The sequence below is a fragment of the Numida meleagris genome, chromosome 1 (assembly GCF_002078875.1).
Source record: "Numida meleagris isolate 19003 breed g44 Domestic line chromosome 1, NumMel1.0, whole genome shotgun sequence".
NCBI lineage: Eukaryota > Metazoa > Chordata > Aves > Galliformes > Numididae > Numida > Numida meleagris.
The window spans coordinates 94,763,757-94,786,849 of record NC_034409.1 but is presented as its reverse complement, the minus strand read 5'-3'; the positions used below and the strand labels follow the sequence as shown (position 1 = coordinate 94,786,849).

Below are 23,093 nucleotides of genomic sequence, written 5' to 3'. Positions count from 1 at the left end.
GCATAAGCAAGTCAGTATTGATTTAATAGTTAATGATTTTTAACAAAATAATTCTTTCTTGGACAACTCTTAAAAAAGGCTTTGAAGAACATGACTGATACTGCTGTTTATCTTATGTATATTCACTTGTGCTAAAGGAACTGTTAAGTCATGTCCATGATGTATCTCTCTATAAGCGTTGTCATATCTTGGAGAACAGATCTTCGTTGGTTCACTGGAATTTTTCTCAATATGCCACTTTTTAAAAAGCAGCCTTCAGATATTTTAAGACGAAGAGGCAATTTTGCTGTCTCAAAACAATATGCTATGACTACATGGTGCCACACAATGCCATGCAGTAATTCAGGTCCCAAAAGCATTCATACACTTTAGCTAGAGTTGGTAACTAATCAGTATGGCTGCTCAGTTCCTGGAGCAAAGCTAGGTATTTGGTGGTAGCAGAGTATTCTTTGCCTCATGCTCCACTGGATATTGTACGTACGTCATTTATGCATGATTTTCAGAAGTACAGAGCACTATCATCTCCATCTGTAATCACCAAATTTTGGTACATGGAAAAAGTCTGAACTCACTGATGGCTTTGGAAAATGTATATTGCACTGCCATGTTGGGTAGTTGATCAGTTCTTTGTGCAGTGAAAAAAAAGTAAAATATAAATGAAGGGTGGAAAAGATGAATGCTTCTCTTAGTATTTTGTTCTTCACATTTTAATTATGTCAAGATTTCTACATTGTTGTCATGTGTTTTTTCTAACATCTTTTTTTTTTTTTTCTGGCTCCATTTTTTGATGTTGTTATCGCTTTCCTATCCTGCAGTGATGGTCATCTATAGCTAGGGTATGGTGAGGCCTGCACTGGCTCACTGTGTGACTCAGTATTCAAGAACGTGTTTGCTCTGCTCTTGAATGTCTGTTTCTAACTTCTTAAAAAAGAAATAAATCCTGTAAAATGAATTGCTTTCCATCAGTTTTGTTTGGGCCATTAAGATTGCTCGTCTATTTTGAAGTTTTGGTTGAGAAAATGGCATAATGCCAGTCTTGTTCAGGAATGGTCCTGAAGCCCAGATCTGACTTCACACATACCTACTGAGATTTAGACTTGTGCTGTCCTAAATTTTTCCAAATATGAAACTAGATGTTGCTTTATAATAAGTAAAGTTAAAAAAAATCACATTAATTTCAATCCCAGGAAAAATCTCTTAACTTTCAAAAGAATTTATTATGGGACCTATATGTGTGTAGAGAATATGTATTATTTTGTTTACGAGGTGACAGCTACACAGTGGAAACTATGAATGAGATCCCACTTAGCTTTCACGGTGCTCTTTTATATCAAGCTCTGTCAGCTAACCTTTGGGTTTCCTGTTGAGAAAGAATATATTAAGTGGGTCTTTAAGATTTAGATGATCAAAAAAATATCAAACATGTACAACTCACTGGACCCCTACATTTGTTTTTAGGTTCAATGGTAAATGGATGGGGTTCTGCGTCTGATGAGGACCGTAACTTTTCTAGTCATAGATCTAGTGTAGGTAGCTCCTCAGATGACTCGATCTTTACCAGCGGCAGTTTTGCACAAGCACTGGTTGCAGCAGCAGATAAAGCTGGTTTTAGGCTGGATGGAACCAGCCTGACAAGAACAGGTTTGTAGACTCAAAGTTGATGCTTTCTGCATGAAGGGTTTCTCTGCCTGTTCTTTTCAGTGAAACTGCGTCTCACTTCACATTTGTCTAACATGCATGGAGTAAGGTGGATGGAGATATTTTTATCTGTATATTTAAAATGAAAACTTATGCTAAGTTTCATTTTTAGTGATTTGAAGTAGTCAATACCACAAGCTTTTAATCAGCACTTTCAATCTTCTGCAGTTTCTCTTTATGCTGACTCTGCTATGGATTTACTGACATATGCTCTGTTTAATATTTTGGTTAAGAGATCACTAATTCTGCCATGCAGTCTTTGATGATTTTATTCCTGCAACATCTCCTCACTATCATTTACATTTCCAATGATGAAAGTCATGTTTAAACTGTTATCTCCATCCCTGCTCTTCTGTTGCATCTCTTCTTGCAAAAATGTATTTTTCTGTGAAGTTTTTCTAAGCATGGGGGTGGAATGCTATGATGTTATTATAAGTAATATGAAATGTCTAAAAGTCTTTTTAATCAGCTGACGTTAACAATATTTAATTCAATAAATAATTAAATTTTGATTAAGTTTAATTTTAATTATGCCAACTGAATTAGCCAAGTTGAATTTAACACAGGTAAAGTGACTATTGCTTTTGAAAACAAACAATCTTATCTAATAGAATGAATGAATGAAAAGTAAATATAACTTAGTTCATAATTGTAAAGCTCCTTATGTTTAATTTTTAACAAAAAAAAAAAAGATAAGCAAAACTTCCTTTTAAACATTCTGAACAAAGAATGTATTTGCATTTGCTTAGTCCTATTAAAATAGAAAAAAAACCCACGTAATTATTTAAATCCACACAACATAATACCAAAGTATTCATTTGGGTTCCTATTTTTTATTATGCTTTCTCCTCCTGTTCCTGCCCACATTTCCCATAATATTCCTGTCATTTAAAAATTTTTAATATCAGTTTTGTACAAAATTTATCCTTTGCTAAAATGCTTCCATTCATGATAAACGTCTCCAAACGTTAGGGATGATAACTGCTAGCTTTCTGTACGCAGTGATTTCATGAGAAATACTACCTTTTAGAAATGAGGAAAAGAATCTGCAGTAAAGTCCTATGCCAACAGCAAATCACAGGGTGAGATTCCAGCCTTTTTCAAGTCACTGAGAGCTTTGCCTTTGTTTAGACATAATCATCCTTAAAAGATAGTTATTTCACTGTTAAAAATAGTTAAAACTCTCATTTGCTTCTTCTTATTTGGCAAATTTGGCCAAACTGTAACTTACTTAAAATATACTGTATTGCTTGAACTGTCTTGAACAAAAGGAGCAAATCCTTCCTAACCTTTTTATTTTTGTGTTCTTTGTGGCCTGAGTAAACTAATGCAACTTGTATTAGGCCCACTGCAAAGTAGTTTCCACCACACACATGCACATAGGAGTACAAACACACAGACTCTTTTAAATATGATTTATTACCATAGCAATATAAAAGAATAGGATGAGAACTCCCTTGTCAGTTATATTTTCCTAGCTTAATTAGGTCACATATGCACTTAAACTGAGCACTTACACGTAATTCCTTGGATAGACTATTAGAACTAAGGTTACAGAAGAGTATCCAACCATTGTGGTTGTCTTTTTATTGCCTTTTTATTCTCTTAACAATCCAGAGAAAAAGCTGAATCAAAAAGCACACGTAAACAAACAGCCTCCCTTTTTTTTCCCCACCAAAATATCAGCAAATGGAAACAGCTCTGCAACGCTTACTGTAGTTTCCTTATGATACGATACCTCCCAGGGTAGTGTGATCAATCAGACCAGCCTATTATGGATCTGCTGTACCACAGTAAATCCATCATAGTACAAAATGGCGTTTTCCAGTGGAGAAGCAGCAATATTATTTCTGTTCATTGCTCTGGAGGAAATCTGAAGGTCCTGACTCTTTACTCTTTTGGACAGTTATTTTCTCCCACTCAGAACAGCTATGAAATATTCTTATTGATAAGAAATGAGAAGACCAACTTGATAGCCTCACATGGATGTGTTTGATTGTCAGGCATAAGAGGCACTGGTAAATCCAGACACAAGATGTCTCTCCTGCAAGACACTTTGATTCCATTTTCCAGAAGCCATTGTGTGATTTGTCAAGTAGTTCAGCCAGTTTTCCTTTTTAACACCCATGGGAAATTAAATCACGAATTACTGGATTCATCCTTGTCTCCATTTGCACACACTAAATCTACTATAGAGTCTGACACTGCTCAGCAGTTCTTCCTGGAAAGGCTGCATAAAAAAATAACATGCTGTAATCAGATATTAGGTGCATTGAAAGATGTGTTTTGGGAGCCTACACATCATTTGTATTTGCCGCGTGCCTGATTTAGGTCAGTGCTATTTATTTTCCTTCATTTTCATGAAGGGATAAAAGAGAGAATTTTTAGTGTATATATTTTTTTCAAATCAACTTTCTGAATTAATAATCACATTTCTTTACTCAAGAGAGTAAGCGTGAAGGTTCTTCATCCTGCACTCACTAGTTGTGCTTGCAGGCTGCAAGTTTATTTTTACAGAACATCTGTGCAGTGTGAGCTAAGATGGAATTTCAGGCTCACATCTGAATTCCTTAGCATTAGTGGCCTTTTTATTTTTAAACAAGATATGTAATATTTTGTCTGTGTTCATCTGCTGTTTTATCCTTATCTATGAAACAAGGGCTTGATCACTTGTCTTTGTCTGGCTGCAGATGTGCCAGCTATCAGAGGTTAATGTTCCCAGCCTTCACCCAAATGCTTATTGCTGCTTCCTCCCACCTCCAGAGTTAGCTGCTTGGGTGGGCGTTCTGCTCCCCATTTCAGTTTAAATGCATCAGATTAGCAAAGGCATACTGTTCATACTCTTTAAGTTCAGTTTGGCTTTCTTTGGCAGAGGAGAGTTAGGGAATGCCCACATGGATGGTTCAAAGGTGGTAATCTCCAATAGTTGACAGGGACACACAACTGGGAGGCAACAAAGCTAAAGAGAGGGGTCCTCCTCAGGGTGCGCATCAGTCTGAAAATAGAAGATCAAGCCTTACGTAGTAAGGAAAAAATCTGAAGACCGGTAATTAGATGTTATTGTAACATGGGCATTTTAATGCTAAGCAGCATGTTAGAGAGACCATGGCTACTTTTTTTCACTTTGCCCTCTTTTTGCAATAAAAATATTTTAAATAGTGCAGTAGATAGCACTTTACTCCTGATTAGGTTAATCTAGATCTTACTGTATGTGGTGGCATGCTAGAAGTAAGGACATCTGTTATGATGCACAAAGTGTGGCACTCATGCACTAGAATTTTGGCTCTTCCAGGGATTTTACTAAAAAACATAAGTCACAGGAGGGCACGATCTAGTTAACCAGAAGCTTAGGGTTGGTAGATGAGAAGAATATCAAAGAGCCATTTTGTCACTTTCCACCAGCTCTTAGAGCATTTGGGCCTACGGCTGGACTGAAAGAGCTGAAGTTCTGACTGGCTTACAAATTTTCCACTGCAGAGAAAGTTAAAGAAAGTAATAATTTTAAGTAAGTTCTAAACAAAGCGTTAAAAACTCTGAGACATTTGGTAAGGGTGATGTGCAGAGAAAGACAGTGATACTTAGTTTTCTTCAAATATTATTAAATAAGAAACAAGCTTAATTAACTGAATAAAAACATAAAAAAAAGAAGTGAATGCAGCAAATGAACTGAGCTCATGCGGTTCCTGCCCTGATACTTTTCATGATCTGCTCCATAGAACAGCATCAAAGATATCCTTAAAAGAGAAAATACATAGCTTAATTAGTCTATATACTAAAAAAACCTGAGGAATGAATTCATTCAGAATAAATCATTTTTGAACACTTAAAATAATGAAAATAAATAGGAAAATGTTACCATTTAAATTCCTTTTTTTAATTTCTTAAGAGAAGAGAGCCCTGAAGTATACAAACCTGCACTGCTACCTAGCTTGCAAAAGCAGTTATGTTTATCTCACTGGAGTTACTCCAGATATACAGTGCATATGGGAGTCCCTAAGATGAGAATCTGGCTCAGCAAATGTGAAGGTGGAAGGCAGGAGGAGATAAATTTGATATGATTGAAGAAGTGTTTTCTTTCACTGCTGAGGGCTGAGGAGTTGTTATGACACATCTGTTCGGAACGCCGAGCAAGTAGGAGTTACATGGTGTGCAGTGCTTTTAGCACAACAGATGGAGTGACTTTAATTATAAAAGTAAAGACAAAAGAATGCCAAGTTTCTCACTTTGCTTACTGTGGTGTAACTTAAGCAATTGACATCAGCAGGTATCTCATGGGGACATTTGCTTGCCTCTGAGAGTTAGACCAGATTTAGTATTTCAGAACAAACATTAACAGAACAGCCCATTTCAAGTCAATAATATTTTTGTCATCTGTTTTCTCTTTTTCTAGGCAAAGCATATCCTTCCTCTCAGAGACCTCGGCCAAGCAGTCCTTTTTCTACTGACAGCAACACCAGTGCAGCTGTCACTCAGAGTCAGAGGCCGAGGCCCACTAAAAAACACAAGGGAGGCCGGTTGGACCAACCCCCTTTGCCTCATCGTAGGGAGGGAATAACAGACGGTAAGTGTGGCGGTGGGAGGCCCTGGTGATTAGCTACAACACGCAGCTGTGCAGAATGGAAGGCCGTAAAACAGTCTTTTAAGGAATGTCTGTTACAGTGAGTTATTTGTTTGGTGAAGTAGGGTCCCCAGGTAGGTCAGCAGTATTGCAACACAAGCAGCATGGAGCTTGGTTAAGTGACGCTTCAAGGAGCCTTTCTTGCTTTCAGCTCTAAACAAGTCAGCTCTAAACAAATCAGCTCTCAGATCTCAGTATAAATCTTATGAAGAAATGACTGCATTGCACATGGGTTGGCATTAAAACGTGACCCCTGGGTAATTTCCTTTCTAAGTAGTCACAAACAGCATATAGTGAATTTCTAAGAAGAATCATGCAGCCAGTCCCACAGTGTTCTCTTTGTTTTCTGCTGGTTTTGACAGCCGTGCAACAGCTATAGCTGTACATGCCATGCTTTTCTCAAAGTTCTGCCTCACATCTTGTCTGTGCTGCTTCATTCCTGAAATTCAGTGACTTCAGTGACTTTGTTTCTCACTTCAACATCTCCAGTTCTCTTTTATCACCAATTCCCACCTAGAAATTCCCAGTGTATCTGTTCTGCTCTTCTAATCACTAAGATCGCTCAGCTTTCCATTATCTTTTTCTACCCCATCTTGGGTTTGGCAAAGGATGCCTTTGCTACCTGCTACTCCTTGAGAAGGTCTGACTAAGAAGGTGGGCAGCTGGCTATCTCCCTTTCTTCTCTTCTGTTCTTGCTAGTCACTATAAGTGTTGAAATTTTCAGAGAGGAGAAGCAGGCAAATGGAAAAATGGTGTTAAAGGATCCACCAAGGATTACTGTAAAGTAATGTGGATGGGGATGTAGTCTCTTCCCTCACGCTGACTTGTCTTGCAGTGTTCAGGGCAGTTCTGAGAGCTTGACTGTCCCACCTGCTTCAGCAGCTCTCAGAATAACACTGTCTGAACCATGGAACCAGGTGTCACACCAGTGAGTGAGTCTCCTAATTTTTAGTACACCTTGACAAATCTTTGAATATATGGGGAAGGAGTAAAAAAATCACGTTAGTATAAATGTCCTCTGTATTCTAGTAAAAATCACTTGAGCATCCCTTCATCCTCTTCTTTTATCAGGTAGCATGTAATAAATAGATTTGACAGAGCATATATTTAGTTTGTTTATTTATAATGTGCTATTTATTACTCTAGGTACATTTAAAAATATATTAACAGCATGCAGGCTGGATTGGAGCCACTAAAAACACTACAACTCTCCTCTCAGTCATGTTCATCAAATGTACAGATACAATTTTGCAGCACATTCTGACAGATTCCCTGTTTGTCAGATCGTAAAGGTGGAGAACAGATTCCAGAAGTGAAAGTCTTCACCAGAAGTGTTACCGTTACAGCTCACACTCTGTGACTCACCCTCACTACCATATTGTTTGAAGAAAGAACTCAAAATAGCTCAGACTCCACTCATATGGCTCTGAATTGGTTTAAACATTAATGCCATCCACTTCTGGATATATTCCACAGGCCTCACTGCTACACAGATCTGTTAAATATTTGTGTTTATGAGACTAGGAATTGGAAATTGTGAGTGTCAATCCCACAGTTGTGCTGGCAATCCCCTTTCTGTGCATACATTAATTTAACTCTTTGGCGTAGTGTATATTTTGTCACCACGAACTATGTGTACATGTGTGTTTGTAACACACTAGGTGTTGTGGGACCTTAATCTCTCTTCTTTTGAATACTACTGCTATAGAAGTGTTCAATAATAAGGTAGTTACCAGAAGATTAATGGGAATCTAGTTTAGGTCTTGAGGCAAATAGGAGTGTTACTCCTCAGGAAGTGCCTCCATCATAAAATCTGACATTGCTTTAAATTGGTGAAAGAGATCAGATTTTAAGATTTATTTAAGAAGAAGAATCTCCTATTGTCTTCAATTTATTCTTTATAAAACACTAATCTTACTGGAGTTTCTTTAGTGTATTTGAGTCAGAACACCAATTTTATACCATTTTCTTAAACAATCAACCTCTCAAGCGTAGACAGTAACAACTTCTGGACACTGTTAACTTAACATTTGCCTGTTACAAACCTAGCTGAAATGCTTACTACATGTTCCAAAAATTTACAGTGTTCAGAAGTCATACAGGATCCTTTCCCATTCTCTCTCACCACAGAAACAAGCAAACACAAACTGTACACTTTTTCCATTTCAAGTGTTACTGAATATGAGTCATTAAAATGTAAATGGAAGTCTGAGTCACAGCTAAATTTGCAAAGGACATTTGTCAGTTAAGGAACTTAAAGATTGCTGCTGCCACCTGTATGTATGGAAACAGACTACATTTAGGAATTCCCAGTGTCCAGAAATTAAAAATGATAACTGAATATGAAGATAAAATTTCATGCTTAATTTTGAAAGCAATCCATACAAAATCCCCTAAAAGCATCTTTCTTCATTTTCTTCAGTCTCAGGTCAGAATCCTCTGGATACTGACTCTACATTGAATTATCATATTTGTCCTCCTGTACAACTTGTTTTTTAACTTTCCTATCCTAAAAGACTGTGGAGACAAAGGAAAAATACCTTATGAATTTGTCAATAATGGAAAACCTTCAGAAAAAAATAACATGAGGTTTTTAGTTCTAGTGCTCAAGGAATAATTTATTTTCTTGGAATCAATACATTCACAAATTACAAAATAATGGAATTTTCCATACATGCAATGACATAGTAACTGCATAACTGAAGATAAAAGCTCTTCCTTATTCAAGCATGAAGTTTAAAAGAACAAAGAGAAGTCAGAGAGGAAATATGGCTGGAGGTTAAAATAGAGAACTGTGACTTAAGACTATTAGCTTGCCAAGTGTCTCGCTAATGTGCAGTTTTTACTAATTCAGGCTGTAGTGAAGATGCTTACCACCTGATGCAAGAAAGTGGTTCGGAGTCTTATTAAATGTAATTATCACCCCTGGGTAAACAAATGACTAGCACAGGTAGGAAGAGATGTCCTTATAATTCTTGATTCTATAACTTTCCCAGTTAATAATGAGAGGCTGTGCCCAAGCTTACATGGTGTCTCAGTTGTTTGGCCAGTGTTCTGCCTTCTAAAGGAAGGCTGGAGTAATCCCAAGCGAAACATGCATCTGCCTCTGATAAGGCTTTCTGATGTCCTGCAGCTTCTCAATCCATTACTAAATCAATAAGACCATCACCTACCCCTCAATACACTTATAAATAGCCTTGCAAGTTTGATAAGCTTGCCATTAGAGGCTGCAAGTGGTAGTTTGGATGGCATCCCACTAGCCTACGAAGTTACTAGCTCAATATGGATTTTCACATGGAAAGCACCTGGAAGATGAATGTAATGTAGATGGAAGTGCAGTGACAATTGGTGACATCATTCTGGTGTTTTCACTGAAAATCCTCCTGAAGTCCCTAATTTTCTACATTCAAATCTTCTCTTGAGTAATTGACATTATGGGATGAGCTGGCTTCCCTCTGTGTGGTAATAAGTCTGCTTGTTAGGGGCTGAAAGAACTAAGTCATCTGATCTCTGTTACCCTTTACCAGCAGCTAAATTCCCATTCATTAGCCATTGTGTACATACAAGTGTATGCAGGGATGCATGCACAGTCGCTTAGAGACATCTTAGGCTGAGAAGGGGAAGGAGAGGTGGGGAAAGAAAAGACTGTTCTCTGTGATGTTGTTAGAGGAAAGTCATGACTCCAAATGCACAGTTTTATATATATGCCCAGGCAAAATAACAGCATATTTAGTAACTTTACTTAAGGCAGATTTGTAGTATGGGACTTGAGTTGTGGAGTGAATAAAAAGCCGCATTGCCAAATGAAGCTCTCTTCCACCTTTTTTTATTAAAAATGAAGGGTAGGTGCTACTGTGACAATCAACTTGAGTAAAAAGGTGAAAAAGCAAATGATATAGTCAGACCTTCTCAGACATATCTAGCACAGTGTTGTAAGTATGTACTGAGGCTGGAGCCAGCTTACATTAATTCTATAGTACTTGTAATTCTTCTAGAATTTTGTGAAGCTTCATCAGAAAATAACTTTATTTTTCATTTCAGCTAGCTCATCCAGAGGTCTAAAACACCCAAACAGCTTTACAAACATGGTTTTTAATTTCACTTCTATCCATAAGGCAATTATCCTGTCCATTCTGAAAATGTATAAAAGCAAAATCCAGGTTAACAGCAGACCAATAAAATAAGTCTACCATAATTCCAGGAGTTCCAGCTAGCTCTGGAACATGCAGGACAGTTTAAGTACAAACCTTTTCAGCTTCTCAATATCTAATTAATAACAACTCTTAGACCACAATTTGTGAAGAAGTGTGCTGTATCTTAGGATGTATAATATTGGAATCATTTTAATATTTTTTTTCTGTGATACTACTTCTTAAAAATCTTGTTTATATTGAACTAAATATTTTATCTTGGAAAACAGCATTGTCAGATGACATGTTATTGGCTGCATTTACTGGATTTGATGCATCTTCATAAAGTGCTTATAAATCACAACTTCAGTAATATCTATTTCAGATTGCATAAGCAAATGCCAGTGTTGTGGTTCTGTACATTAACTGGTTATGATTGTAATAAAATCAATTATAAGAAATGTCGTTTTGGAAGCCAACCCTGTAAAGCAATTTTAACATTGGCAAGCTCCCATACCCTCCTGCTTCCACCTACAGTAACTCAAGTATTGCCATTGTCATGAAAGGTCACATCTATATTCATAACTAAAAATTTCTCAAATAAATTAGCGCTGAACATAAAGCACACACCAAGCTCATTGACAGATTATTATAAGACTGTTCTATCCAGAAGATAGATATTTTAATCTGGGATATAGCACTTTAGCAATGAACTGAAGTACAGAAGCAACGTCAGATACAACTTCTTTCCCTTTTAGACACAAGTATCTCACTCATCTGCATTTAACTGTATAAGACAGTATTGATTTGGAATGATATCTCAGCAACTTGGGAAGTATTTGTGCCCCATATGTAAGAGACAGAAGTATCACCTCTAGCAGCAAGGACATGAAGCTTCGCGTAAAGCTGAAATACAAGCTTCAAATAAATTAATTCCAAAGGCCTCCTCAACAATGTATAAAATGAGTTTAAAAGTCTCACTAGAATTATGAAAATCAGACCTGCCTGTGCACAAAGGAGAGATTTACTCTTCCATGCCTTTCAAATTTCTTGATGAACCTTCACCTAAGATACAAAATGCCAGAAAGCGGGATATAATCATATCTAGTGCAGACTAATATAGATTTAGTGAAACTGGTAGGGTAGCATGAATTTATTTTGGTTGTACTTTGCCCAAAACTAGAATTAAATAAGTTTTCTAAATATAAAACAGGTAGCCTATATGGAAGACTTTCCATTGCAATATTAAAAGTACTTTTTTCTCTTTTTTGATTGTTTTTAATAATTTAAGAATTTTCTTGATTCTTACTAGTTGATTATATGATTTACATGAGATCTTACAGTTAGAATTGTCATTATCCAAGTTCTATAATTATCTTGGGTAACGAACTAAAAAACAAAAGGTACCTCCACAAATGTGATTAGAAGCTTCACCATCAATTCTACAAGTATCTTAGTAGCCCAAGCCATAGACTTGAAAAGGGTCAGAGCAGATAGAGAGATCAGGCAAGTGTCTTTCAGCATTTATCTGAAATTGCATTCCGATTGATTTTATTTGCAAGACTGCTAACCTTAAGAGTGGCCATCCTCTTGTCTGCAAAGACTACAGGTTTTGAGAGAACACTGAAAATGTATTTGAAGAAAATGTTCACCCATTCCTCTGTGATTCCATTTTAACACACATTTTCCACAGATGTATTGATGCTTTTTCAGTGACAGTACTTTTGCGAATAATTTTTTTTCCCAAGATATTGTGGAAGTATATGCATTTTGATAAAATCATGCATTTAGATTTTGTGTGTAAGCCTTGAACTGAAATTGAAGCCCAAACAATGGGAGTGATGAAGCAAGTGCCAATATGATGGGGAAGAATTGCTCTGTCAACTGGCATAGATCTGGTTTTCATAGTCTTTCTTAATTGCTCACTGTTACTGAAAGAGACAGATGGAGTATACCTTGTGGAAAATAAATCCCGTGCTCAGAAATGTACATCAGGGCTTGCAGTGAGTCTAGTGATTGTTATGGAAGTTAGAAAGAGCTAGCAATACAGCAACTTGAGTTAGAAATCTATTGGAAAGTGATTTCTGATTAACAAGAAATTTCCTTTTTAAAATCAGCAGATAAAGTGATTCATGCCATTTGTGAGGGACGTTTTTATTGTTCATTTCTTTTCAGCATCAAATAGAAGCTCTGTTTCAATTAAAAATTAGTTCATCTAAATCTTATTCACGTTTTTTAGATCTTCCACCACCACCCGACCCACCGCCTGGTCAGGGTTTAAGGCAGCAAATAGGCCCGGGCCAGCGCGGAGGCTCGGCAGAGAGGAAAGGAAGCTCTCTTGAGAGGCAGCATGCACCCAGCGTAGATGACACAAAGAGCTCCTTGGACCGGCAAGCTAGGACATCACTAGAGTGGCAGCGGCAAACCCAGGAGTGGATAAGCTCTGCAGAACGCCAAGAGGATTTCAGGAAAGCCCAACACAAGCAAGCATTCGGATCAGGTGCGTGTGTGCTGCACCAGCCCAGGCCATGTTTCTTGAAGCTTTTCAGCTGAGGATTTCTGTACCTGGCAGGAAGCTAAGCTCACCCTCCATCTCTGCGTTCCTGCAATGCTGGGGCTCATGACAGAAAATTTTAAAAATGGCAAGGTGAAATGGGAACTTGCAGTCCAAGTTCTTTCCCTCCTGCGACCATGAAATCTCATTAGCACCTAACTCAGTGCATTCTTTGCATTGTTTTGACAATTAATAGTGTTGTCAAGCATAGCAGTTGGAGGAACAGGAGCAGTTTCAGGAAGGTAGGGAAGAAGGAACAGATTTTTTTAGTTTTTTTCTATTAGATGTATTTATTTAAACATACAGGGCTATATTTTCTAGTTCTTTCAACCTGGATCTAAATTGGCAGTAGTTGTTTTTGCATATCTCTGCAGTAAGGCTGATCCTTCTGAGCTACTGACACTCCTTCCAGCTATATTTGTAACACTGTCTTCTCCTTATTCAAGGATATGACAAAAGTAACATTCATCTCCTAGGCCTAGCAAGATGACAGCACTGTCATTCAGCACAGCACCTGCTCATTGCTGAGTGCTGACTTTATCTTTTAAGTGAATTTCAAGTCTGTAAAAATGTATAAAGGAGGCGATGCCGAACTGGAGTTTTAGTTCCACACAATTTGCAGATCACTTGTCTCGGCCTGACTGCAAGTAAAAGCTGCTGTTCCAGGTCCCTATACTAGGGATTTTCTTTAACCCACTAATCATGTAATCCCAGTGCTGATTAAAGTGATACAAGAGGACAATTGCTCAAAGACAATTAAAAAAAAATGTACATAATACGTGGGGCTTTCTCTAGGGCTGCACCACTTCTTCAAGTCTGTATGAAGCTCTCCCAGTGACACTGGATGTACTCATATTATTCCTCTTTTTCCTGTCTTTATTCTAATGCTAATTTTCCTAGTTAATTTAGCACACTAATATAAATGACATTCTAAAAAAAAAATTGTAAAATGATGGCAAAGCCATCATGGGGACATGATTTAATGAGTAAAGTCCTCATAGAAAATAGTACTGCCCATATTAAAGATGTAAATAGTTTAAACACGATCTCTTATTTTAAAATGTAACAATAATGGTACCATTAAAGCTCCCAAAACTGTCAGCTGCATAAAAAAACAATGTTTAACATGTTGTTAAATAGTGATATGAAGTCACAATTTTAAAATAGTATTTGTGTGTGAAATTCCTAGAATCATAGAATCATTTAGTGGCTTAGTATGGAAAGGACCTCAAAGATCTCAATGAGGTCTCCCCAGAGTCTTCTCCAGGCTAAACAAGCCCAGCACCCTCATGTCCAGCTTTTCATCCACCAGGACTGCCAAGACCCTCCTGGCAGGATTGCTCTCAATGAGTTCTTCTTCCAGTCTGTAAACGTATCTGGGATTGCTCTGACCCAAGTGCAATATCTTGCACTTGGCCTTGTTGCACATCATTAGATTCTCATGGGCCCACTTTTCAAGCCTGTCCAGGTCCCTCTCAGTGGCATCCCTCCCTTCTGTTGTATCAGCTGCACCGTTTGGCTTGGTGTCATTAGCAAACTTGCTGAGGGTATACTTGATCTCCCTGTCTACGTCATTAAGAAGGATGTTGAAGAGCACTGATCCGAGGACTATTCCCTGGGGGATATCACTTGTGACCAGCCTCCACCTGCTCACAGAGCCATTGACCACAACCCTCTGGCTGTGACCATCTAACCAATTTATCCAAATAGTCCACCTTTCAAATCCATATCTCTACAATTTAGAGATAAGGATCTGGTGCATGACCATGTCAGAGGCCTTGCACAAGTCCTGATAGACAGCACCAGTTGCTCTTCCTTTGTCCACCAATGCTGTCACTCCATCACAGAAGGCCACCAGATTGGTTAGGCATGATCTGCCCTTGCTGGCTGTCTTGGATCATTTCCTCATCTGACGTGTGTCTTAACATACCTTCCAGGAATATCTGCTCCATGATCTTCCCAGGCACAGATGTGAGGCTCACTGTCCTGTAGTGATCAGGTCTTCCTTTCTCCTTTTCTTAAAAATTGGAGTAGTGTTTTCCTTTTTCCAGTCACAGCCACAATTTTTCAAATATGATGGAATGGCTTGGCAACCACATCGGCCAGTTCCTTCAGGACCCTGGGATGCATGTCATCCTGCTTCACAGACTTGTACACATTCAGCCTCTTGAGGTGGTCTCAGACTTGCTCTACCCTTACAGTGGGAGGGACATTGCATCCCCAGCCACCACCTAGAGGTTCAGGGATGTGAGAGGCATGGTTGACATGACTGTCGATGAAGACTGAGGCAAAGAACTTGTTGAGTACCTCAGTCTTCTTCATGTCTGCTGTTGCCATTTAGGGCTGGACAGAATGACCAGAGTGAATACTTGTCCTTTATGCATGGCAGAGGATTGCTGTAGTAGGTATTATGTTTTTTCCCTGGTGGGGGAGATTCAGTCCTTCACATCTGGTATGTCTTTCTTCCCATCCTAGCTTCTTGCACTATAGCTTTCTTGCTCTGTATTCTTTTCTCTGGTAGATTTGAAAAAGGCTGCTCTTGAATGGGATGCTTATTTATGTTATGTATTTTTTAATTATGTTAATTGTGCTTCATTCCTTTTTCCTTATTAATGAGAGATCTCTGAAAATTTTCTCTCTTTCACTTTTCAATAATTTCCAAAGGGAGTTACCATTAGCTATCCACTTCCATAAAATAGCTGTTTTTCAGTTTAGAGGGCTTTATCTGGACATTGCCAAGCAGTGAGTGAAATTTTGAAAGCAAAATCTTTGGTTTGAAGGCAAATAAGAAGAATATACAGTGTTAGGAACCAGGTTTCCACTGATTGCTTTCTGAATAGACAAGATCTCTGAATTCTTGGTAATGGCTTAACTGTGGAATGCTGCGTATCAAATAGGACATTCTCAGCTACCCTTCTAAAGTGAGTAGTGCTAGATCAAGTTGCAATTATTTTGATAATATTAGAAGCCTCTTAGTTATCTTGTGGGGTATCAAAACGTCTTACTACACACGCATACCCAGATTTTGCAGAGGTTGAAATTATAACTTCAAATTAAAGGCTCAGTCTTTCATAGAGAAAGGCACTGACAGTCTCCTCTTATTCTTTGTAAGACTGAGGCATGGGTACCGCTTTGAGCACTGCTCAGTGGAGGTAAGACTATTCTAAGGACTTCAGACACCTACATCTCATGTGCTAGAGTGTTATGAAAATCTTAGCCTTTATTTTATGTCACAATTGCTTATTTTATGGATTGGATTTATTTCTGAGGGCACAACAGATAATTTAACACACCATATGCTCCATAATGATAATGCACTTTATATTTATTTGTGGTTGTTTTTTTCTCAATATTTCATTGAACCTGAAGGAGGACTTATCCTGAATCCACAAACCAGGAAAACAAATCAGTTGACCGTATATGTCATCTTCAAACTCTTTTGTAATGCTAGTGACTTCCATCCTCTAAAAATGTATCCAGCTTTCTGCTAAGATGATTTATGCTGCTTGCTTTATTGCTGCCTTAATGCAAGCTGTTCTGTATTTCAGCCAGCCTTTGGAAACTAGGTGTGCATCTGATTCTGTTGTTAGGATTTGATATATAAAGAACAGGTAACATAATTTAAGAGGCTTTGGCTGTTAAATGACATTTTACTATGTCTTTTAACCAGTTATTTACATTTCAGCAAGGCCAGTGCAGTTATAGCACAAAACACTGATAATACCCTTATGTCCTGCAGTGCAAATATTCTGGTTCCTTGGGCAGGACCATAGGGAGATACTTTGGCAGAGAAGGAAGTTGGGTGTTTGCCCTCTTCTGCAACAGATTTAACTTATGAAAAGATTCTGTTCAATAGGAGAACATATGGGGAATTCCTGTATCCTACTCACTTGTGTTAGTTGACACAAAGAATGAAATTTGTGTTTCTTCCACAAAAGTAATTTGCATTTCCACCACAAATATGTTCTCATTTAGCATTTCCCTAAGTTAATGGTGTGTCACTATTGCAGCTTTCGCAAAGGCTTTGTTATTGAGAATAAAAGCAAATCTATCTTTCTTTCCACCCATCCCCACCTAGTTTTCTTTCTCTGATTCTGTCCTTTTTCAAAGAAAGTACATTTCTTCCCATCAGATTCTTTAAGAGTTAAAACAATGGGAAATGAAAAATTAAAAGAAAAAAAAATTTTCATCCCAGATTCACTTCAAAACCACCACCAACAAAAAAGCCAAGATTCAAGGAGAAGATACCCCACTGATTTCAGAAAGAGCAATTTTTTTATTTTTGCTAAGGATATATAGTTCGATTCTTTCTTGCATTGAACTATATTTAGTAATGTCTCTTTCTTCAACTTCTGAGACAGCAAAAGTGGATCACATGCAGCAAAGAAAATAGTGCTTCTATTTCAGTGTTAAATCAGTGCTACTGTTTTGCCTCTTAGGTCAAGATTATTACAGTATCTCCCAGAAACTCCAATCAGATGAGATGTCTCATTTTACTTCATGCTATGTGAATATATTTAGTCTTGTGCTTTATTGAGTATTAATCCTGCTCTTGCAGGCAGTTCATTATAACAGATCTTCACTAAGGAACAGGCAAAATGAGTAAAGTAAGCCTTTTGCTCATAATGGAACATGAAACAAGCTGCAGGAAGATTTACTCACCCAAAATACTACAACTACTAATGTTATGTATAATATAGTATGTCTCAGTGTTATTCACAGTCAGTTAAAAAAGTCTTCAGCGTACTTTGCATCGTTAGAAATTACTAAGCTGCTGGAAGCTAATTAAATTAGCTGATATTGCAGTTCTTTATCTAAATTGATTGAGGTAATGTTACCATAATTTAAACTAAAGAAAAGGAAAAAGCATATTCATGTAGGCTTGAAGCAAAAATCTAATCATAGCTGCATTGTTTTGGAAATTGTATGTGCATCTATTTTTATTAAACAATCTACAATTCGTGATCTATTACTTCATAATGAATCTAGGTGTTTTATAATTAATACAAACTAACTCCTGAGTTTACATGAAAGCAAGATTAAGCTTATGCTGGTTTCTATGTCTATGAGTACAACATTTAGTTGCATATTTTCTTCAGTAAAATTGTCATGCTGTAAAGGAAGACAAAAGACATATACCTGAAGTCAGGGAATAATATGATGTCCAAATCAGAATAGTTTGTTTATTGTATTGATTTTGTTTTGTTTTGCTTTTTTTAGAAGAGGCACTGGTACCATATAGTAAACCCAACTTCCCATCCCCTGGTGGCCACAGCTCTTCAGGAACAGCTTCTTCTAAAGGATCAACCGGACCTAGAAAAGGTGAAGTCTTGCGAGGAGGTCACCAACGCAATGCCAGTGACCTTCTCGATGTAGGCTATGTGGGATCAAACAGTCAAGGACAGTTTACTGGTGAATTATGTAAGTTAATCTCTAGCTATAGTTCAAGCTCTCAAATAGAAAAAAAAAAAGACAAATTATAGATCATTGTGAAGAGAGGAGGAATTGCAGTGTGATAATCAGATTAAATTTTACCCAGATCTTATGGCCTTCTGAGGTCTTTTTCCCATGATGACAAACAAATGAAGCTCATATACTCTTTTACTTGGACCAGTTCAAATCTAAGTCATGCCAAGATTATCTACGTATTACATCTTAAAATGTATAATGCTAGTGAGAATGAAAACACTGGCAAAATTGAACAGAGATTCTAATAATTTAGAATTTTCTTGGCAAAGTATAATGTATTTGTCATAGAAATGCCACTGAAGACTTTTCTCAGAGAAGTGAATGAAAAACAGTGCTAAACTTGCTGGGCAAATTGATGGCAAGGTTGTGATGTTTTTTCCTAAACCTTCTGTTCCTTGTTGTGAAGTGTTATGCTCTTCTTGACCATAGATGGGTGTCCTGCTTTTTAGCTATGTAGCCCCAATTTCTTAGTTACAAACCCCTGTTTCCCAGGCCAGAATTATTCAATTATTTTTGAAACTTTTTTCTATTGTCATCACTCTGTACCTATTAAATTTTTCCTAAACCCATGTTAATGCTGCATGCATGACAGTGGTACTTGATGGCAAAAGGTTTGAGTCTCTTGCTTGAATTAGTACACCAGCACCTAACCGAGCTAAGGCAGTGCAGCTGTTGGCAGCTTTTGCCTCCTATTTGCTGCAATTAAACCCTCCATAGCTACCTACTGTTACTGCCAAGCAGCTTGTAAGAGAGATGTTGGTGCACAAACCCCAAAATGAGGTATCTCAGATATGATGTTGGTAAGTGCTGAATTTTAGCATCCATTAATTTTCATCTTAGAAGCAAATAACTTCTTTATCCCCACCAACTGAATATTTATCCTGCATATTACCATAGGCTTTGTTTTGTGGTTTTTTCACCTTATTACAATCTCTTTCTCTCTCTCTGTTTCTCTCTATAGAGTAGTTGAGAAGACACATTGCAAGCTGCTCTGATGGACCATCAGGGCTGAACTCATGGAAGTGATGACACTAAACAGTGCAATGAACATTTTCTTTATTTATGTACTATTAAAAGAACTGTAAATGCAATGTAAAGACACACAGCCACACATATCCCACAGATACTTGTGTTCTTCTCTTTATACACCATCCACCTTAAAATATTCCTTGTCAGGAGTATATAAAAAAAAAAAATCACCCTCCAGGATAAAAGAATTTCCTTCTGTATATAATTTCTTTTGTTGCATTGCTATGCAAGTTCACCTTCTTTTTAGCTATGTTCATATTCATGTCTGTTTTTATTGGTCTGTTGTACTATATGTGAATTAATAGGCTGTGGTGCCATATATTAACTTTTAATTGTGTAACTTTTATGTTTAAAGTTTGCACTGCAATTTTATTTGGTGATAAGCACAAAACTCTACTCCTCATGACATGAAGAAAAATAGAGACTGAATGTGTGAAGAAGGTTTACGTACTGTAAGCTACTTTGGATAATGCTGGATGTATGTTAGGTGGTTTTCCACTGGGGCGTAGAAATGATAAAGCGACAGGCAAAACTGATGTCAGTGAAGACATTAGAAACAGATTTAAATCTTCTGAAAGCAGACAACATAGTTACTCTTCCTGTTTAAGAAGGGGTCAGAAGTTGGAAGTTTGAGTTTAAAGAGTGAATATGAAAATTAACAGTAGCATGAGATGGCCTAGACCCTTTCACTAGAATGATTCCCTTAGTATCTGTTTTTAGCCATCCAATGCCATTAAGTAAAGGTAAAGAAAAACAAACCTTGCTACAAACAAAGGAAATTAAGGTGTTTCACTAAAGCTGTTTTAGATTGCAGTTTTGAAAGAATTATTATAATTAATTTCTGCAACCCAAAATGTAAGTCAGAAATTTCCCTGAAGAAACAAACAGTATAAACTCAAGGAATACCTAGTGAGTAGCTAAGGATGCAATTTATTATTAAGACATATTCAGGCTGCTTCTGAAAAAACTAAATGTCAGAGTATCTTATTTCATCTTTCCAATACATGTACAGTACAATAGTAAATAGAGCTGCACCACTGAAATTCATGACATTAATTGTTTTGATGCAGTCTAGACAAACCTTTGTGTTCTGTTGCCTGAAGTCTGTGAGAGCTGAAGCTGATTTCACTAAATTGTTAGTGTTTGGAAGGACAGTAGCAGTCAAATTATTGTTTTAAGAATTTTTTTTGCGATGCAATACATTCCAAAAGTTGGATACAAGCAAAGAAAATCTTTGAACTGTCTTTTTTTTAGTGAGTGGCTTCACACCCTACTATAATGAGGAAATAATGCATGTTTATACACTTTTTGAATAAACCAAAGTCTGTAAGTGGACATTAATGACAACATCCTGTCTCTTCATTAGTTTTCATGACTTTGTCCAAATCTTCTGTACCTCTCAAATCTCAATGAGTAAATTGTCAAGCTTTTCTTAGAATGTTGTATATAGGTATTCCCCTCATTTGCTTAATTTAAATATTGCATCCTACAGCTTATTTCTGTTAGTTATCTGACCATGAACTCTAGTTTCCATTTGAATACCCTTTTCGTATAATCAGTCTATGTTGTTTTATATATTGCCTTGGAGCTCACCAGTATTAAGGACACTTTTAGTAATGGCAGAATTTTAGAAGAGTAAATTTCAATGCTAAATATGTGTTGCTTTTCATGTCATTAACTTGTTCCATGATAAGATAAAACACGACAGCCTTCAGCTATAACTCAGCACTATCAAATATTAAAAAATGGTAGTTAACTTCCTTAAGGTCAAGACTGTTATTTAGCAGGTTACAAATCAAAAAAGTTGAGAGAAATGAATGCATTTATCTATATAAGTGACCAGTGAGTATATGTAATTCTCCTGCTTGTTAAATCATTATAGTTAAAAGCATTACTTAAAAATGTGCAAAACTGTTCAAGCAAGATAAAGAAGGCATCATATATACATATGTATGGGTTTTTTTACTTTGTTATTATCGTATGAAGAGAAGATTATTCAGAGTACAATTCCAATTGAATTCTTTGAAAAAAATGTTTAACTAGTCACCAATGGAATAGTTCTGTTAATCTGAAAGCTTGTGCTGAGCTTTGGTGGAACACCTTACTCACTATATCCTATTTAAAATTCAGTATCATTAGAAGTCGATGAAGCCATCCCAATTACTTTCAAATATGTGTTTTATCTCTTCCACTGGAAAGTAAATGTGTGTCAGTATTAAAGCTGTGCAGTACCATGATATTCACTAACTTGTCCATCTGCTTCTGTACATTTTTGTTCATTAATAATTTGCTTACAATATTACATAAAGTGTTGTTGTGTATCGCAAAGTGTCTCCATTATCTTACAGGTGATGTCTCTTCTTTTTTTCTCTTTTCTATACAGTGTACTTCCAATGAACCACAGTACATATTTTTTAAAACTCCATTTAATTTACTATTTTAAAAGAAGAATTCTTCTTTTTTTTAAAAAAAAATGGAAAACATTTATTGTGAATAATGTGTTTTAAAGAAAGGGATGTTGTGGCAGCACTTAGAATTGTTTTTTAATTTGTTTTTTTAAAAAATATTTATTGGCTACAGTTTGTTCACGAAAAAGTATGACCTCTTAATGTGTTTCATTGGTATTGTTAGTGCAGCAAAGTTTAATTGGCATAAAAAGTTGGTTAATAGTCCTGTTGAAGTGTGTATTGTATATTTACTGGGGAAAAAAAATAAAACATATTCACATTTCAAATCTATGTTAAAATACCTTGAGTAAGGAGTCGATATGTGAAAATCCAAACTGGTAACAATCAGGCAATAATAACATAGACTGAGCTATAATCATCACTGTCCACTTACAGGTAACAAGGATCATTTTATACCCTGTTTTTTGAACTATGTTAATAGCTGTCTTATAAATAGCCCAATGGGAAACATCGTCTGCCATAGGGATTTCTGATGAAGCTCCTCTCCACAATGGGAATAGTTGTACCAATGTAATTACACTGATACAGCTATTCTAGTGATACAGTCTCCATCTGTAGACATACTATGTCAGTGTACAGTAAGGGCTGCCGGCACATGGCATACCTTGCTTAAAGCCCATAACAGAGTACACATATACAAACCTGTGTTCAGTGGTTCAGAAACCCCTGACCTGGGGTTTTGTACTGGTGGAGCTACTGCCAGCCCAGAATAGGGTACCGCAGGATGTATATACATAGATGCTAGATCAAACTTTCTCAATCTTTGCTAGAATATATGCTCAATTTTAAACGTGGGAGGGCTGAAGAATCAATTAATAAATTGTTCCATGTACTTCAGTGGTGTATTGCTGCCATATCAGTGATGCATACAGACATTTATTTTTTGTTATTTAATGTTTCTCAAGTCCTTATACAGGTCAGTTAACCTTTTGAGTAAATTTTTGCTGTCACTTGAAATACCACAGAAACAGCGTTCCCTGGAAAAAAAAAAAAAAAATTTTTTTAAAAGCATGGAATGTTTTAAGTGTATTGATTTAACAATAAGCCAATGTAAAAGGAAGACATGACTGTTTAAAATAATACTGTGCTGGCTTATGCATTGCCAGTCAGGAGTAAAGATGTGTTCT

At 36.8% G+C, this 23,093-nt stretch overlaps 1 protein-coding gene across 9 annotated transcripts in view; it reads left to right on the top strand.

Annotated features, from left to right (window-relative positions):
- ROBO2 (roundabout guidance receptor 2) overlaps positions 1-21,826 on the top strand; it is a 461,596-nt gene extending 439,770 nt beyond the window's left edge. For 3 of the 9 annotated variants that reach the window (XM_021403137.1, XM_021403132.1, XM_021403201.1), the window contains 5 exons: positions 1,459-1,641; positions 6,089-6,259; positions 12,686-12,946; positions 18,221-18,421; positions 19,431-21,826. In XM_021403137.1, the coding sequence (XP_021258812.1) occupies positions 1,459-1,641; positions 6,089-6,259; positions 12,686-12,946; positions 18,221-18,421; positions 19,431-19,432 (818 nt within the window). In that variant the 3' untranslated portion in view covers positions 19,433-21,826. The remainder of the gene's footprint in view (positions 1-1,458; positions 1,642-6,088; positions 6,260-12,685; positions 12,947-18,220; positions 18,422-19,430) is intronic. The other 6 variants (XM_021403192.1, XM_021403181.1, XM_021403145.1 and 3 more) reach the window with 5 other exon arrangements.